At 55.8% G+C, this 17,862-nt stretch overlaps 6 protein-coding genes across 6 annotated transcripts; 2 read left to right on the top strand and 4 right to left on the bottom strand.

Moving 5' to 3' along the window:
• Nucleotides 1-814: 814 nt before the first annotated feature.
• CCMA1212_010646 (Endochitinase B1) lies at nucleotides 815-2,433 on the top strand (the record flags this gene model as incomplete). The annotated part of the gene is made up of 3 exons (XM_073707682.1): nucleotides 815-1,145; nucleotides 1,214-1,312; nucleotides 1,377-2,433. The coding sequence occupies exons 1-3, from the start codon at nucleotides 823-825 to the stop codon at nucleotides 2,431-2,433; spliced, it is 1,479 nt and encodes a 492-aa protein (XP_073553842.1). The 5' UTR covers nucleotides 815-822.
• Nucleotides 2,434-2,754: 321 nt separating this feature from the next.
• Nucleotides 2,755-3,268, bottom strand: CCMA1212_010645 (uncharacterized protein; the record flags this gene model as incomplete). Its single annotated transcript, XM_073707681.1, has 2 exons — nucleotides 2,755-3,139; nucleotides 3,264-3,268. 2 exons carry the CDS (start codon nucleotides 3,266-3,268, stop codon nucleotides 2,755-2,757), a joined length of 390 nt encoding a protein of 129 aa, XP_073553843.1.
• Nucleotides 3,269-4,026: 758 nt separating this feature from the next.
• On the bottom strand, nucleotides 4,027-6,549 carry CCMA1212_010644 (SWI/SNF and RSC complexes subunit ssr4; the record flags this gene model as incomplete). The annotated part of the gene is made up of 3 exons (XM_073707680.1): nucleotides 4,027-6,066; nucleotides 6,159-6,425; nucleotides 6,508-6,549. 3 exons carry the CDS (start codon nucleotides 6,547-6,549, stop codon nucleotides 4,027-4,029), a joined length of 2,349 nt encoding a protein of 782 aa, XP_073553844.1.
• Nucleotides 6,550-7,477: 928 nt separating this feature from the next.
• CCMA1212_010643 (6-phosphogluconate dehydrogenase, decarboxylating 1) lies at nucleotides 7,478-9,309 on the bottom strand (the record flags this gene model as incomplete). Its single annotated transcript, XM_073707679.1, has 4 exons — nucleotides 7,478-7,918; nucleotides 7,986-8,423; nucleotides 8,541-9,096; nucleotides 9,182-9,309. Coding segments are annotated over 4 exons (1,563 nt in total), but the record flags the coding sequence as incomplete, so codon positions are not given.
• Nucleotides 9,310-13,154: 3,845 nt separating this feature from the next.
• CCMA1212_010642 (uncharacterized protein) lies at nucleotides 13,155-14,282 on the top strand (the record flags this gene model as incomplete). The annotated part of the gene is made up of 1 exon (XM_073707678.1): nucleotides 13,155-14,282. One exon carries the CDS (start codon nucleotides 13,155-13,157, stop codon nucleotides 14,280-14,282), a length of 1,128 nt encoding a protein of 375 aa, XP_073553846.1.
• Nucleotides 14,283-15,175: 893 nt separating this feature from the next.
• On the bottom strand, nucleotides 15,176-17,254 carry CCMA1212_010641 (uncharacterized protein; the record flags this gene model as incomplete). Its single annotated transcript, XM_073707677.1, has 3 exons — nucleotides 15,176-16,041; nucleotides 16,103-16,400; nucleotides 16,478-17,254. The coding sequence occupies 3 exons, from the start codon at nucleotides 17,252-17,254 to the stop codon at nucleotides 15,176-15,178; spliced, it is 1,941 nt and encodes a 646-aa protein (XP_073553847.1).
• Nucleotides 17,255-17,862: the final 608 nt, after the last annotated feature.

Raw genomic sequence — 17,862 nt, 5'->3', positions numbered from 1 at the left:
GGAAAGACGTCTTCAGAGTGCAGATGCTTGCCGACTTGTGGCTTCACCTTGCCGATATCCTCCCTTCATGCCCAATTTCGTATGGCAGCTTGTCTCGGATTGCCCCAGCAGTACGGATCGTTCCATTCCTGGCCCCTTTCGTCTGGCTGAGGTAAACTGTCTCACCTGAGCTTCAGCCTCGCCTGGACCCGAAAGCAGTGGTGTCTTGGTTACGCGGATTGCAGCTGGTGGCTGGAGGCCGACGACGCAACTGCATCCGTGGATGCTCGCTAAGTGTTTATCATGACCTGGAACAGACAGGATCGCCGCCATCGATGCGTCGGTTGACGATTGCCTTTCGTCTGCAGCCTCCTCCGGGAACATATGAAACCTTCAATTGCCATAAGACACCGAGGCCGAGAGCCTTGACTGTTCCGGTCGCGCGGCTTCGTCCTCTTTGCGAAACCCGTGGGCAGCGTGAACCTGGTCGTCTCTTTAGGCCAAATGGAGGCATGACCCCAACCATTTTGTTTTCACACATCTTCCCTTTGGTGATGGCTTGATGGCGCTTTCGTTGGGGCTTCCGTGATGGCGCCGAGTCTGCAGCAATTCACGGAAAGATGAAAGTGTCCGTCTCGCCTATCTAGAGTTTGACCCAATACGTCTGAATATTGTCTCAGTTAGGCTAGGCATGGCACAGAGGACTGGCCTTGGTGGTCCTCCTTGGTGGTGCTCCTCAGGTATAAAAGAGGTCGTTCACCCCCCGTCGAAATGGATCTTGGCTCTTCACTTTTTCTCACACAAACTTGCCAACTCAACATTGCTGCATTCACAGACAGCGCAATGTTCAAACTCCTTTGCATTTGTTTGCCCCTGTTGGCGAGAGTGGTGGCTGCTGTCCCAGCGACACTCTGTGAAAGATGTGATGATGCGAATCCATCTGCCTCGTCTTCCACTGAGCCGGTGGCAGCCACCTCGAGCGGTCCTCTGCCGTTCGACACAGAGATGGGCGATGTAGAACCCATCCACCTCGAGCCGTTCGATGCGGTGCCAGTCGGGCCCCAGCCGGTCACCTCAGGGGTCAGCATCGGGGACGGACACGGCTCGGAGGTGGTGGGATTCGGTCCCACATCGCGAAAGAAAAACGTCGTCTACTATGCTGACTGGTGAGTCCTTTTTGCACTTTGTAATTGGTGGTGGCGGTGATTCAGGCGGGCTTGCTAACAAGGCACAGGAGTATCTACGAGGCAGCTTTTCTGCCTCAGCAGCTCCCAGCAGAGGACATCACGCACTTGCTATACGCATTTGCGGGGGTCGCAGACGATGGATCTGTGTATGTGCCATCGATTGTGTTTTGGTTCGGAGTGCATTGTGTGCTGACAGACAGTTCATCACAGCATCTCGATGGATCCTTGGGCAGATGAAGAGAAGATCCTCTCCGCTCCTGGCGGTCCTGGAAGAAACGATACCCAGGGCCCCAACGACGTCCACGGGGCAGTGGAGCAGGTCTTCTTGCTCAAGAAGAGGCATCGTCATATGAAGACGTTGCTGTCCATTGGCGGCTGGAACATGTCGCAATCGGGCAAATTCGCGCCTGTCCTCGAGACCGCCGAGGGCAGGATACGCTTCGCCAAGACGGCGGTCAACCTGCTCGCCAACTGGGGACTCGACGGCATCGACATTGACTACGAGTATCCCATCAACGAGCGCGAAGCCGTGGGATTCGTCGACCTGCTGCGGGAGTGTCGAAAGGCCTTGGACGAGTATGCGAGCCTCCACAGCCAGCGGTATCACTACCTCCTTACCGCGGCGGTGTCTGCCGCGAAGCAGCACTACAAGTGGCTCAACATGCCCGCCATCGATCAGTATCTCGATGCGTGGCATCTGATGGCCTACGACTACGCCGGCAGCTGGGACGACAAGTCTGGGGACCAGTCCAACGTCTTCCACGACCCCACGAACCCAGGCAGGACCAGGGCCAACTCGGACCAGGCAGTCAACGACTACGTCGCCGCGGGCGTCGACCCCGAAAAGATCATCCTCGGCATCCCCCTCTACGGCCGCTCGTTCATGAACACGGACGGGCCTGGCAAGCCGTACGAAGGCGTAGGGGAGGGGTCGATCGAGAAGGGGGTCTGGCTCTACCGCGACCTGCCGCGGCCCGGCGCCGTCGTCCACGTCAACCGAGACATCATCGCCGCCTACAGCTACGACAACGCCACCAGGGAGCTCGTCACGTACGACAACATGGAGACGACGACGCTCAAGGCGGAGTACCTCGGCAACAAGGGGCTCGGCGGCGCAGTCTTCTGGGAGGCGTCGGGCGACCGCAAGGGCGACGAGAGCCTGGTCAAGGCGGTGGCGAGGAAGATGGGCCACCTCGACAATTCGATCAACATGCTGAGCTACCCTGAGAGTCAGTTTAGCAACATTGCGAATGCGACGAGGTGGTGATCGTCTTGTTCTTCTGGGTTTGGCGTCATGGACGGTCTTCGGATTGGCTTTGTCTGGTCTTGCGAGGCGTTTTCGGCTTGGATGCTCATGGAGGGTCTGCTTGGATTGGCGATGCATCGTTTAGAAGCGACGATACCCGATCTCTAATTCTGGATCAAGTTTTAGATTACCTACTTTGGCATAATAGACCATCTAATGTTTGAAAAAAAACTACTCAACATGTTCTGGGGCAACAACCCAACAAGCCACACGTCTTTACCAGGCAAGGTAGGCAAGTCTCGATCAAAGTCCGGCCAGGGGTCCGATCAACCAGGCGTTGCCTTACTCGTTCCTGATTTGTGCTTGAAGCTCCTTCTTCTTCTTCTTCTTCTTCTTCTTCTTCTTCTTCTTCTTCTTCTTCTTCTTCTTCTTCTTCTTCTTCTTCTTCTTCTTCTTCTTCTTCTTCTTCTTCTTCTTCTTCTTCTTCTTCTTCTTCTTCTTCTTCTTCTTCTTCTTCTTCTTCTTCTTCTTCTTCTTCTTCTTCTTCTTCTTCTTCTTCTTCTTCTTCTTCTTCTTCTTCTTCTTCTTCTTCTTCTTCTTCTTCTTCTTCTTCTTCTTCTTCTTCTTCTTCTTCTTCTTCTTCTTCTTCTTCTTCTTCTTCTTCTTCTTCTTCTTCTTCTTCTTCTTCTTCTTCTTCTTCTTCTTCTTCTTCTTCTTCTTCTTCTTCCTCCATCATCTGGCTGCTCTCTGGATACGTACCTTGGAGGGTTAGGCGAGGCCTTTCCCTCGCGAGTTGCTCGTTAACGACCGTTTGAGTCATCATGAATCGGGCTCCCCTGTCTACGCCTAACCCCATACAAGGGGGCGACACACCATCTCGCTCAATGGTGGATGCAAGCTAATATGCGAGACGTTTTGCCGAGGATGACCTACGAATCTCGATTGCTGAGGCTTGCAGCATTTAGGTGTTGCGGCTGGAATCGCAGTTACACTGTGTGGCTTGGGCTCTCTCTCTCTCTCCTCCCGCAAACGTCACCCTCTCTGCCGAACCTGGGCGATGCCGTCGTGACATTTTCCAGGTGGGCGACTCTGGGCGGGAGTGTGTTGAGCAAGGCTGATGAAGGCTGAAGCATGCCGAGAAAGTCGATCCGCCTTGATTACAGAGAAAACTTGAACTTTGAAGAAAGAAAGGGGTGGCCGGTTTTTTTTATAAGTTGTCTACCCTGTTTCACTACTCAACAGGACGTTTCCTTCTCCTTTTCTCTATTGAATGGGAAGGAAATGATGGAGGATAATAAACAAGCCATTCCAACAGATCGAACATCATTAGCCATTGAATGAACCGGTTGAATCATTCACAAAAAAAAAAAAAAAAAAAGGAGGTTCATGGCTGAACATCACAAGCCTCCGCCTTCGTCTCAAAACATACCACAATCTGCCTGCTCAAACAATTAAACACAAAAGGCCCGGCACTAGCAGCAAGATCTCATGCAAAAACCAGCAATCACTTGCCTTCATCTAGATATACTTCCTTTTTTCTTCTTCTTCCCAATTTCCTACCTAAACAAGCCTAGATTACAACACGCGCACAAACCTCAGACCTTGAAAAAAACATTACATGCCATCCTGATTTTGTCCATCTCCCGGGGTATGAGAAGAGTCCACGCCGTGAAAGGCATCTCCAAACGCCGAGTCCTCCATGTCCATCTGCAGATCCAGGCCGTCGCCGAGCCCGCCCGCCGAGCCGTCCAGCTCCGGGGCGTCGTATCCCGCCAGGGCATCGCCCGCCGTGTCCAGGTCGCCGAGAGAGCTAAAGTCGTTCTGGTCAAAGGACACGGATCCCCCCTCCGTGACCGCGGGAGTGGCTGCTGCTGAGGGTGCTTTGGTAGTGGCCGCCGGTGTTGATGCTTTGGCATCGTCGCCCTCCGGAGCAGCTGCGGGAGCAGCAGCGGCAGCAGGAGGCGCAGTAGCAGGAGATGCAGCAGCAGCCGCAGCAGCAGTAGCGGCGCCGGTGGAAGCATCAGTGGGAGGTTGAGTCGTGGTCGTGGTCGTGGTCGTCTGAGCCGCATCGTTAGCCGTTGCCTTGTCGCCATCCTTGGGAACCACAACCCAGTCTCCGCTACCAGTGCCATGATCGGGCGTTGTTCGTACCTCGTTCTCGGCAGCAGTGTCAGTTCCGCCCATCTCTACATCCCCTGAGGGCTGTGGGGGAGCAGCAGCTGTAGGTGCCGCGGGTGCTGGTGCGGGTGCGGGCACGGACGCGGAAGCAGAAGCGGATGCAGGTGCTGGCGAGGCGGCATTTGCAGCCTGTGATGGAGTGGCTGCGCCCGACGGACCGGCCGACGGATGGGCCTGAGGTGTCGGGAAGTTGTTGACCGGCGTCGACGCTGCAGAGAAGCCGGTGTGCATCTGGTCCAGCAGTCCGGATGCCGTGTCGCCCATGTCCATGTCGGTTTCGCCCCTCGTGGCGCCGCTTGCTTGAGAGCCCGCCCGCGACGGCTGCCGCGAGAGCTCCGCTGTTGAGCCCGGGGCGGGAGGCTCAGGGGCGGGGGCTTGGTAGCCGCCGTCTTGGACGCGCTTGGAGAGCGGCAGGCCGACAATCTTTCGGCCCAACGATGCTTCGACCTCCTGCACGATCTGATCGATGGAGTGCTTGGAGACATGACGGGCAGCGGGCTCATCCTCGGACTGGTGCATTCCGTGTGCCAGCCCAGGCCCGTCATGGATGGACCTCAGCTCCCTCTCCTTTGTCTTCAGCAGCGAGTGCTCCCTCAACGCGGCCATTGCCTTTTGATGCTCCTGTTCCATCTTTCGCATCTCGGCCTGGGTCGAGCTGACATAGTTGTCGACGCGCTTGCGGAACTCATCCGCTTGTCCAGGGTCCAGACGCCCGACATATGCCTTTTCAGGGGCCTGGCTGTATGCCTCGCCGCCCTGAGCGGTGAAGATGCCCTCTGTGAGGGACGCCAGCTCGCCCTTGAGGCCCAGGCCCAGGTCTGCCGGCGTGATTTGGCCTATCCTGTACGCAGAGGAGAGAATCTCCTCCATCCACTCGTGGTTTTGCTGGTAACGGCTCATTGAGATTTCCCTCGGTGTCAGGTGATCAAACATGTCTCCCCTCGAGATGTCCTCGTCGTCATCAAAGGCATCGACGGGCGGTATCCCCGGTGGCAGCACGGCTTGCTGAGCCTGAGCCTGAACCTGAGCCTGAGCCTGGGCCTGGGCCTGAGCCTGGTTGTGGCGAACCCTCTTAGGGGGAGGACCCGGGGCCGGTGGCTGAGCAGGATAAGCCATTTGCTGAGGCACACCTCGAGGATTCATCTGGGGCCCCATCTGCTGACGGGTAAGCTCTGGGAGCGAAGGCCAGTTGACTCTGTCGGACAGCATGAACTCCTTGCGGCGGATCTGGCCTGCTCTCTGAAGGAAGTGGCGCTGTTGCATGATCTGATTCACTCGATCATCATACGGGATCATGGCAACGGGGATACGATCGTTCATCTCCGCGGGGCCGTAGTGCACAATGAACAGGTTGGGGTCTGGCTGCGGGGGGTTGGGGTGCCCTGGGACGGGAACGAGTCGGAATCGTCTTCGAGCGTGGAGGGCGAACTGCTCGCCGGGGATATATCCCGCCTTGAGATAGTATATTTCGAGCATCTGGAATCAGTGTCAACGAAGTGTTCAGGGCTAATCCATCCATGAATCCATGCTGCCGAGGAAGAAAGTGAGTGAGGAGAGGGAAAACCAACCAGTCCATTGCCCAGGTCATGCTTGTAAATCTGCTCGGGCGGCGCCCAGACGAAGCCATCCGTGGCGAAGTTGGTTCCCAGCCGTGAGAGGGGCTGCCACGTCAAGAGAATGGTGCCGTCGGCAGGCTTGTCGAGATACGTCCAGAAGAAAGGCGCCTGGTCTCTGGCGATTTGGGGCGCAGCCATGAGCCACTTGGCGACCTCGTTGAAGTCGAGCCGGGGGATCGCCGGGTATCGGTACGACGAGATGAGGTGGACGTGTGGCATCTGTAATTTCGGTTGTGTTAGCAGCAGTAGTAGCAAGGTGGCATAGCGACGGCTTGCAGAGTCGCATGGCGAGGGGACTCACCAGGTCTTGGGGGACGCTGTTGCTGGGATTGGGTTGCGCCATGTTTGCTGCAGTCGATTGCTCTGATTTCCCTTTTCGTTGTTCTTGATGTAAACGAAGGCGGAAGAATCGGCGGCGAGGAAAGAGATGGGCTCAGCTACTCTATCGCAGCTCAAGGCATCCAAGAAGTATTACAAGACTAAGTTGAATAGAGAAAGTATGGCAATGGACAAGCACCCGCGCGAGGCTATCGCGAGCTGCAATATGGCAGCAAATCGACCGGTCAATCCGGGACAGTCTTCAAAGCGCGGCGCGCGGCACGTGAGCGAGCGCCGCCTAAAGAATCCGGGGAGATGATGCGGACGACGCAGATGCGACAGGCGAGGCTGCGAAGAGTCGTAGATGCACGGCGTGAAGGTATGCGAGACGTGCGGCTGTCGTTTGAAGTCGCGCGAAACCCGAATTTGTCGCGACGAGGCTGGACCAAGGGTGAGGGCCAATGACAGCGTCGCATTGGGCGCAAAGGTGGGTCCGCTTCTCGATGAGATTCCAAGGTACACGCAAGGCTCGAAGTACTTGCAACACGGTACGGTTCTGTATTACTACAACAAGACCTCTCATCAGGCATCGGAACTTATGTTTCGTATCAAACGGCAATTGCCCAGAATTCATATTGCAGCTCATATCAGACATTGATCGTGCTTGACATATCCCGGTGCCAACATGCCCCCTCTACCCTCATCATGTCCACCACTTCTTGCTACCGCCTTGACTCTTACAGAACACACAAAGAATATTAGGTAGAGAACTCGGAGTTGCCGTCTCTCAACACAGACTGTCACTTGCAATTGAGTAGGAATCCGCCAATAACTTTTACTGCTTTTTGGAATTCGCACTACAGACCTAATTATCCCTTTTTATGTAACATTATCATTGCTATTCATACCCAACTTTGACTGTTTCCCCCGCACTTTTCTCTAACCAAGCACCTTTATGCCTGGTATGTTGAGGCGGAGACGTTGCCACCACGGCCGGTCCAGTTGACGTGAATGTCCTTGCCCTCGGGGTACTTCTCGGAGGCAAACTCGGGCTTGATGTGGAAAGTGTGGGCGCCAAAGTAGTCACGCTGGGCCTGCAGCAGGTTGGCGGGGAGGTCCTTGGTGCGGTAGCCGTCGAACCACGACAGGGCGGTGCTGAAGGCGGGAGTGGGGATACCCAGCTCGGCGGCCTGGGCAACAACGGCTCTCCAGCCGGGCTGGGCGTTGTGGATGGCGTCGTTGAAGAAGTTGTCGAAGAGCAGGTTCTTCAGGTCGGGCTCGTTGCGGTAAGCAGAGGTGATGTCCTTGAGGAAGACGGATCGGATGATGCAGCCACCGCGCCACATGAGGGCGATGGAGGGCTTGTTGAGCTTCCAGTTGAACTCGCGGGCAGCCTGCGGGAAATTGTGGGTTAGCTCAAGTCCACGCGCTCATGGCAAGGTATACCGGGGACGTCATTACCTCCTGCATGAGCATGAAGCCCTGGGCGTACGAGATGATCTTGGAGGCGTACAGAGCCTGCTCGAGGTCCTCGAGGAACTGCTCCTTGTTGCCCTCGAACTTGCCGCTGCCACGGGCGACATATCGGAGCTTGGTGGAGGCCAGGGTACGCTCCTCCTTGATGCCGGACAGGCATCGGGCCAGGACGGCCTCGGCGATGAGGGTGACGGGCATGCCGAGGTCGAGGGCGTTGATGGCGGTCCACTTGCCGGTTCCCTTCTGGCCAGCCTTGTCCAGGATCTTGTCAACCAGAGGGGTGCCATCGTCGTCGTTGAAGTACAGGATGTCGCGGGTGATCTCAATCAGGAAGGAGTCCAAAACGCCCTTGTTCCACTTGGCGAAGACGTCACCGATCTCCTTGCTGGAGAGACCGAGGCCACGCTTCATGATGTCATAAGCCTACGAGACGAGCTCCTGTTAGCCACGAACCATACGCTCATTTTCCATATGCCAGCCAGCCCATGCATGTGCATACACCGAGGCTAGACGGGTTGGAGAGATTCGAGCCAAGCTTACCTCGCAGATGAGCTGCATGTCACCGTACTCGATACCGTTGTGGACCATCTTGACGTAGTGACCAGCACCCTCGTCGCCAACCCACTCGCAGCAGGCCTCGCCGTCGCTCTTGGCGGCAATGGCCTGGAAGATGTCCTTGATGTAGGGCCAGGCCTCCTCGTTACCGCCGGGCATCAGAGAGGGGCCGTATCGGGCACCCTCCTCGCCGCCGGAAACACCGGAGCCGACGAATCGGATCTTCTTGGCGGCGAGCTCCTTGGTGCGGCGGTTGGAGTCGGGGAAGTGGGAGTTGCCGCCGTCGATGATGATGTCACCCTCGTCGAGGAGAGGCAGCAGTCGCTGAATCCACTCGTCAACGGCCTTGCCGGCCTGGACGAGGAGCATGATGCGGCGGGGCGACTTGAGCTTGCTAATGAACTCCTTGTCGTCGTGGGCGCCGACAATGGACTTGCCCTTGGCCTCGTTCTCCAGGAAGTGGTCGACCTTGGAAACGGTTCGGTTGTAGGCGCAGATGGTGAAGCCGTTGTCAGCCATGTTGAGGATCAGGTTCTGTCCCCTGTGAGAGCGGCCGTGTCAGCGTTTCCAGCGGCCAATGCAGACCCGGAGGCGGGGGAGGAGGCCTGGATTGGTTCGCAACTTACATGACAGCAAGGCCGATGAGGCCCAGATCCGCGCTTGCAACATTGTCAGCATTTCTTGAAGCTTGGGCGGCAGAGGAGGAGAAGTCCGGTTGCGAGGCGCCGCCAAGTATGATGTTGGCGAGGCGAGCGCTACCTCAGGACCATGAGCGGGAGACATAGAATGCAGGAAACGAAGCTCAACAAGATTCGATGCAGCTCGGGGAATGACACAAACTCGGGGAGAGTAGACGGGGGGGTGGACAGGCTGAAGAGCAGCAAGCAGCAAGCACGGAGCTCGGAGCTCGGAGCATCGAAGCTGCAGCAAACCAACAGCCAGCAGCCAGCAGCCAGCAGCCAGCAGCAGTAGCAGCAGCAGCCGCAGCAAACAGCCCACCAGTGCCGTCACCGCCTCTCCCGTCAGCCAAACTCATGAGCTCAACACCAGACAAAGAGGCCACGATGCCGTCGCCTCTGTGCGGGAATTGAGGTCATCCAGAGGTAATGAGCTGGGCTTTTTCGGGGCGGGGTGGTGGGGTCAAAAGCTTGAGGGAGTGAGGGGTGAAGCAAAGCTGGAAGCTGACTTACACAGGGCCAGACATTGTGGGAGGATTGGCGGGAGAGCAAAAAAAGGGGTATTGGATTGATTTGATATTTCAAAAATGAGAAGCACGTCAGCAAGGACAAGCAAAGTTGGGGATGATGAAGAAAGAAGAGGAGAGAGGGAGCAGCAATCCAGGGCGGACGGGGAGGGACGGCGTAAGTAAATATAGTGGGATGGTGGGATGCACGTAGTGGCACATAGTGGGAACACGGGGGGCCGGAACGGGGGATCCATCACTGGACCCAACCATACCATCCAATGCCTTCAACAACGGCTGGCAGCGCGCCCAGCAGCGCCCAGGGAGGCCCTTTTTTCGCCGGTTCCTCTTTTTGGTCTGATTTCTTCAGGCTTGGCTTGGGGGGGTTCTCCGGCAGGTGAGGAAAAGCGGGCTGATTGGGCGAGGGGCGCTGCATCGTCATCGCGGGCTCTTTTACCTCAGGCAAACTTCTAACCAGTCTATAACGCTAGCTGTGTTTTACCTCATATCCTCGACATTGGCGAGGGTTACATGCTTTGTCTTTGATGTATGGTGGACGATACAGAACCTTCTTGACACAGGTCGCTTGGATTCCAGAATACAACAATCATGTCTGGAGAATGACACACCAGAAAGTGCCTCCCTCCGCAGCTGTATCGCATACAAGTCCGACTGACTTACCAAGCTCCGTATGAAGACTTGAACTCTCCGAACGCGCAGCCATATGTAATATGATACACATCCCAGCAAAAAACCATCCCAGCAAAAAAACATCCCAGGCCCTCACGCAAGGCAAAAACACCAACAACTGCTTCGGGACAAATCATATGAGCGCATCTCCCAGGCCATCCAACCATCGTCTCTGCCCGCCCCACCCTCCGCGGCAACCATGATGTCTCGCCTCTCCCGTGGCCGGCTGCTTCGGGTTGAGTGGATGAGAGCACATGTACAGGAACTTGTAGTAGTAATCAATTACATACCGGCGTGTAATAAGCCAGAGCGTAGCACTACCGGGGTTCTGGGCGGTTTGAGCTCCAGTTACTACAGATACATTGACTTCTTACAAGCTGCTGCCCTTGCATTACCGAGAAGCTTCACATCCAAACAGGCTACAAAAGCAACAAACGCAATACCCTTCTTTTGCATGGAGGGTTTCAGACGGAGAGAGCATTGCCATGAACACGTCTACATGCTACAAACACTGCAAGCATGAGAAAGTTTGTAGCAGCCATCTCAGCTACAAGGCAAGGTTGTCCAGCTTGGTGAGACGTCGTGCCCTTTCAAAGGAGTTCCCATCCGGCACCCGACTCTCGGAAGCGCTCGCTCGTCGCCAAATACGGGGTCACAGAATAGTACCGTGCATGAACGAACCTAGGAGAAACAGCGGCAAGCGGCGGAAAAGGGAGAGAAAGTTCCAAGCATTCATCTTCTACGTATAGCAAGCAAATCATGAAAGCGGCCAGCGCTCTTGCATCTGCAAGTCAGCCCAGTTCTTCCCGTCCCACCTTTTGGAGCAATGAGGTAATTTGGCATGGGGAAACCGAAATCGCTAGCCAGAGGCCGTCCAGTGCCGTTTGTGGTTACGGGCCGAAACAAACGAACAGCCTAAGCCACCGAGCAAAGCAGCTTGGTGTATGTATGTATGTATTGCTGTAAAGGGGAGAAGGGGGCAAAGGAGGAGGGACTGTGTTTGATAAAGTGGGATTGTTTGATCTTCCATGTGCTCAACAAGGTAGTATGTGACCCCCATGCAAAGCCATTCAAAAGAGAGGGGCAGTTCGCCCGATTGATTGCTCTTGGATTCTTTTACTTGGAGGCGCCTAATGCAATGTAATCGGCACTTCTTGCTGGAGTAGCTTACATGTATAGACTAGAAGCAGCATCAACCAGCTTCATCTCAACTCTACGGGTGGACTGAACAGAATCCCGACCTCTTCTTCTTCTCTTCCTCACATTGATGAGACGCTCTCTCTCTGGAACAAATAAAAAAAACAGCCCAGCCGCTCCGGGTAGCCTCCGCCGTGACGAACGTTCCAGTTTTCGCCGCCGACCAATCAGAGGCCGCCCTGAAGTGCCTCACGATGAGGCCCAGCAAGGTTCCCGATCCCAGCCAGCGCGAGTAAGGACCAAGACTTGGTACTGATCCCCTAAGCACAGTGACCCCTCTCTCCCAAAGCCTCGAACAGGGCCGTGCAAGTGCACACTGCTCTGTGTGCGCAGACAGCTATTACAGAATGCAGATACTAGAGTACATGCCTAGGGAAGCTCGAATGACTGCCGCAGCATCGTGGGAATGGGCATCAGCAGTTCGTGTATCAACTTGGTGACCTTGAAGCATTCGACGCGGCCCTTTATGGCAATGCCTCGACACGGATACGATGCTATTCTGCCCAGCGCTCCATTTCCCTCCAAACCAGCAAGCACCGGGCGTATACTATCGCATAGAGGCCATGTTCTATTTGCATCTTTCTTCTTCTGCCGTCACCTCCATCGAAAAAGTGGGTGAGCTGGGGCCGCTTATAAACCACGGCCGCAAACGCAGAGCAAGACATCGGCCGGGCTTTGCGGGATTGCGGAATTATTATTCCATGCATCGCCTGATGCGCGCGCACCGACTTCCCGCCGTAACACAAGGAACCAGCCAGTCCAGTCCAGGGCCCTTTTCCGCAGCGTCATTCACAGCCTCTGTCTGCACCGATCCGTGGTGCTTTTTTGCCTGTGCCCGAGCGTGCGGGTCTTTTTCAGCCGATCCCCGTTTATCGGACCACAGACGGTGAACCGGCGCCGTTGGGTCTCTGCAAAGAGACAAAAGAGGGTGCGGCTGTTGGGCACACGAGTGGCCAACCATTGGCTTTTGTTCTTGCATGCTCGTCCAAAGTACTGTGTAGTTGTATGCATTGAAGGGCCGGGGCAAAATGTGAGGTCATCGTCAAGAGTCACGGCTGTCACTCAATCCATTTCGTCTTGATTGCTGTTACTGCGGTCAACTGGAGTTGATGATGCTGCCAATGCATTCGATATGTAAGGTACCCTCGTGCTCAACACAGTTTGGAAGTCAACATGCTGTCAATTGCGATTGCTGCTGTTGACGTCACATGACTGCCAACAGCATCCCAGCCAGCAATTGCTCATCACGTGACCCAGTTCGTTGCCTCGCCGATTTTCTCGGAGCTTGATATCAACAACCAGCTGCCCAAACCGCCACACGCTCTTCAAGCCATCTCGAAACAGGCAGAACCGAACAAAGATCCTTCGACCTCGAATCGCCGCGCAGCCAGCAGCAGAGCCGATCTGCAATAGTGGAAAAAACTTTGAGCTGGGGACCGCTCAAAGGTACGTTTTTGCTTGCACAGCTTGCGCGAACTCCCATACCTACGTCCAAAAAGACGAAAAGAAAAAGCGACGGGGTGTTCATCATGTCACATCCACCACCTCCAGGCACGAACCTCCCTGCGAGACCCCCCGCCGCCGCGAGCTCGAGGCCGGGCTTCAGGTCGAGCTTCAACCCTTCGAACCAGCCCGCCGCCTCGCCGTCGTCATACTCGAGCGCCAGCTCCGCGCGAGCAAACGTCCCGGGCTACCCAGCAGCCAATGCAGCCGCCCACTATGGCGCGTCTTACCCCGGCTATCCCACGGCGATGGGCATGAACCAGTCTGCCACGCCGTACTCGTACCCTCAGCAGCTCCCGAACTACTCCCAGCAGCAGCCGCAGACGCAAGGGTATGCCCCTAATGCATACTCCCAGCCGCAGCCTCACCAGTCGTACCAGAGCCAGTCATACCAGGCACAGCCTTACCAGGCGCCGCAGTCGTACCAGGCAGCACCGCGCATCCAGAACCCGTTTCCCACGCCGGCTGCTGCCTCTGCCGCTGCTGCCCCCGCCGTGGCCGGTCCCGACTACGACGCGGACATGGCCGCCCAGATAGCCCAGTGGCAGAGCGCCTACGGGCCCCGTGAGACCGACAAGGACGGCAAGCCTGTCCCCGTGCCAGAGTACCCGAAGCCGGAGGTGGTCGATCCGGCTGCGCAGGCGGACAAGAAGAAGACGGTCGTCCGAGAGGGTGGCGGCAAGAAGTGGACCGACGATACACTGCTGGAATGGGATCCTTCCCATCTCCGTCTATTTGTGGGAAACTTGGCGGGAGAGACGACCGATGAGTCGCTGCTCAAGGCCTTTAGCCGGTGGAAGTCGGTGCAGAAGGCGAGGGTCATCCGCGACAAGCGCACCACAAAGTCCAAGGGATACGGCTTCGTTAGCTTCAGCGACGCGGATGACTTCTTCCAGGCAGCCAAGGAGATGCACGGCAAGTACATCCAGAGCCACCCCGTCGTCGTCAAGAAGGCCAATACCGAGATCAAGGCGACCACCATCAAAAAGAAGCCGAATGGCAACAACAAGAACAAGAAGGGCGGCCACCAGAGCGGCAATCCCGGCAGCGGCTCGGGCGCAGGAGGCCACGAGCCGAATCTCGGTCCCAAGTCCGGTGGTGGCGTGACGAAGAGCGGGCAAAAGACGAAGAATGGCCTGCGACTTTTGGGCTAAGACAGGGGGGGTCGGCGTTCGGAGGAGAGGGGCCAGGATATGCGGATTATCAAATTCTTGTTTGGCGTCTTGTAAACCGCAAAAGCTTGAGATTCTTCTTCATCATTTGATTGTTTTTGTCGCGTTTGCATCTACAGAATGGCGTTTGGGGGAACAAGGGGCTTGATTCAGGACATACCCGCTCATGGCACATACATACAAAGAAAGGGGGTTTCTTCCAAGGAGCTTCAAGTAACGACGTATATAAAATTTCCTGAGAACCTTGCACGTACGACCTCGGATTTCTCTCTATATAATCAATGCCAAAATGAATCCGAAATCGTCTCCTCGTCCAGTCCAGCATACACCTTTATATTCCACATGGGGTATCTGTTCTTGCTCTAGCCGTGCTCTAGCCGTCTTGTCTATGCTCTCCCGTCATGCATGCATGCTGATTGATTGTGCCTCAAGAATAACCATCTCTTTCATCCCCCTCTCTTCTAGTCTCGGTCTCTTCCTGTTCTCTGTCTCTTCCAGTTTCTCTATCCCTTCCTGTGTCTGCCTTTTCTCTAGCTTCTTTGCGTTGTTTCTTCTCCCCGATTCCTTCCTGAAGAAACGAGATAGTACTTAGTTGAGGGAAAAAAACTGACCACCAACAATGTGACAATAAAAAAAAAAAAGAAAAGAGGAAGAAAGAAAGAAATGACTATGGAAGGCGATTTTCTGTGTTCCCAGTGCATTCCTGTCCCGGCCCAGATCTCCTTCGATGCTGAGAAAACGATAACAGATACTGTCCATTTGCCAGTAGATGTTGCGTGTGCGCAAAGGAGTAAATAAAGCAGACAGTTTATCAAACGAAATGATGAGATGAGGGGGGCTTGTGCATAGGCCCCGTTCAGCGTATATATAATTCTTCAACTGTCCCTTCTTAGCAGACGGTCTCTCGACGCATCTCTGTTGTGATGAGAGGTCGACGACCGCAGGCCGTTGGGCTGGATGTCGCCGTCAGACGTGACCAGCGCGTCGCCCCTTTCCATGTCCTGCTGGAGCAGGCCGGCCGTCTCCTCGGCGCTGTCGTCGTTCTCAAAGTCGCTGGCGCTGGTGCTCATGCCGGCGTCGACGTCGGTGACGCGGACGTGGACCTGCACCTGGGCCTCCTCGCGCATCTTGCTGATCTTGACGTAGTTGTAGGCGATAATGGCCAGCATGGTGGTGACGAGGCCAATGAAGTTGACGAGGGTCAGCTTGTCCTTGAAGACGACGGAGGCGGCCGAGATGGTGACGACCTCCTTGAAGATGCCGGCAATGGAAAGGGTGACGACGGAGGTACGCTGCAGCAGGGCGAACTCGGATGCCGTCATGCAAAAGGCGATGCATCCCGGGAACAGGAGGAACAGGGGCGTCATAAAGGTGCCCCATTCGGCGCTGATGGCCTTTAGGCCCTCCCAGAGGGGCCCGAAGCCTTCCACTGGGATGGCAATGGAGAACAATGTCACGAACATGACGGGCGTAAGGAAGAAGATGCTGGAAAAGGGGTTCGACGTCGCGGGGTTGCGGAGGAGCAGAATCTGGGTGAGGCCCCAGCGGAAGCCGGAGAAGAAAGCTGCTGAAATGACGAGAAGGAAACCGCCGAGCTTGAACTCGACTTCGCCAAACACCATGAGGATAACGCCCATTGTCATGGTTGCAATGATGGCAACAAGGCGCCAGGTGGGCTTCTCGAGACCAAAGGCGAATGCGAAAAGGAGAACGAATGCGAGAGAGGAGGACTTGCACATGGCTTGAAGGGTGTTTGTTAGTCATTGGGTCTAAAGACAAGAATCGTACGGAAAGAAACTCACTGTAAAACGTCAGGCTAATGAACTTGAGCGATGTATTTCCCAGGCCAATGTCCAGACCAGTCGCAGCACCACAGGGCCCGACCCTTGTGAGGTAGAAGAACTTGGACATGGTTGAGCTTGCTTCCGTCTCGTGCCGAGATCTGCCCATGTCGGATGTATGGGATCGCTGTGGTCGCAGGGAGGGGATGAAGAAGAGGACGAGGGCTGAGAGGACGAACTGCACCAGCATGTGCATGGACGTGGTGAAGAGGGGGAACGCAAAGTTGAGGCGATCCCTATCAAACATCCACTTGTTATACTGCAAGCATGTCTGTCAGAAACGAACTGTTTACAGATCAAGGGAAGTTTCTGACTTGCAGAAACGGGCACACTTACCAACGAGATTGATAGAGAGAAAAAGTACCATAGCAGGATCAGGACGACGTTGATAATCAGCTTCTTGACAACGTCCTTGTCTGCCTCATGGCGCTCTTCTGCCGACAAGCTCTTGTCGCGCGCAATGCGCTGGCCCAGCTGGGTAATCTTCCGGCGCTTCTTCTGTCTCCGGGCGCGCTCCTTGTTGCTCAATCCCGTCTCTTCGTCGCTGTGTAGGTCGTCATCGCTGAAGCTGGGCCTCCCCCTCACCTCGTCGTCGTTTCCAGAGCCGGGCGATGTGCTGCTGCTCCCGCCGTTTTCCTCTAGCAGGTCTGAGCGGTCGGAGAGGCCGGCCGAAAGATGCTTTCTGCCTCCACCGGCAGCCATTGGCCTCGCCGGGGCGACTGTGGGCATGTTCAGAGCGCTGCTCTTGCGCCTCCTGTGTCCTACAATGGGCTCCATCTCAATGTCCGCGCTGACGCTCGGCCGTCCGCCGATGCGCGAGGAAGCCACGGGTGAGAAAGCGGTTCCCGCAAGGGCATATGCCGAGGACTGTACAGATGCGCTCGTGGAGGCGCCCTCTTGACCGAACTCGGCTGAGGTGACGACGGAGGGAGAGAAGTCGGGGAAGGGCTCGGTCAGGGCGGTGTCGATGGCGATGGAGGAGCGGCGTCGAGGGCGCGTAACGGAGTCGGGACGAAATTGAGACTGAGGTTGAGATTGGGACTGGGAGTCCTGAGAAGACGAAGACTGAGGATGAGGCTGATCGAGGGATTGGAGATGAGGGTTGGCGGACATAGTCCTGGGTTGCGAGCAGTAACGCTACTTGTACGAGTTAGCAGTGGTAATAATACCACCGCCAGCAGTGCAAGTATGTACAAGCAAGTATGTAGGCAATGCTAATGAAGGGGCATCCGGACGGGGTTCAGTTCAGTTCACGTCTTGTCTGCTATGGGCTCGTGCTCGTGCCGCGCCCTGGTCGACGCCCATGTCCGGGATCTGGTTGGCTGCCGTCCTGCTTCTTTTGGCTCGACCGGGGTTTGGCCATGGACGCTCTCCGCTCCAGCGATGCAGCTAGAATGGAGATTGGGTCAACTTCTTTCTGGCGCGGATGATCAAGTGGAGGCGGGCGTGGGATTGGCACTGTGAAGAAGAATTGCGATTGCTGTCATGAGCTTGTAGGAGAGAGGAGAAGTGAAGTTGGTGAAAGAGATGGAAGAGAGAAAAGAGAAGAGCGTGCACATCGCGAGTCGTTACTTTTCGTCTTGGTAGCGCCTCCTTCCCCTTGGACGGACTGGTCAATGTCAAGTCAATGCTAACAAAATGCATTGCTGGCACAAGTACAACTACTACCTGCAAGGGGTGGCACGACGGAGTGTCGGGCGTTAGTCTCAGGGTCATCAGGC

Source organism: Trichoderma ghanense, assembly GCF_004382785.1.
Source record: "Trichoderma ghanense strain CCMA-1212 chromosome Unknown scaffold_28, whole genome shotgun sequence".
NCBI classification, from domain to species: domain Eukaryota; kingdom Fungi; phylum Ascomycota; class Sordariomycetes; order Hypocreales; family Hypocreaceae; genus Trichoderma; species Trichoderma ghanense.
The sequence above is the reverse complement of the archived record's forward strand: the minus strand, read 5'-3'. Positions and strand labels throughout refer to the sequence as shown.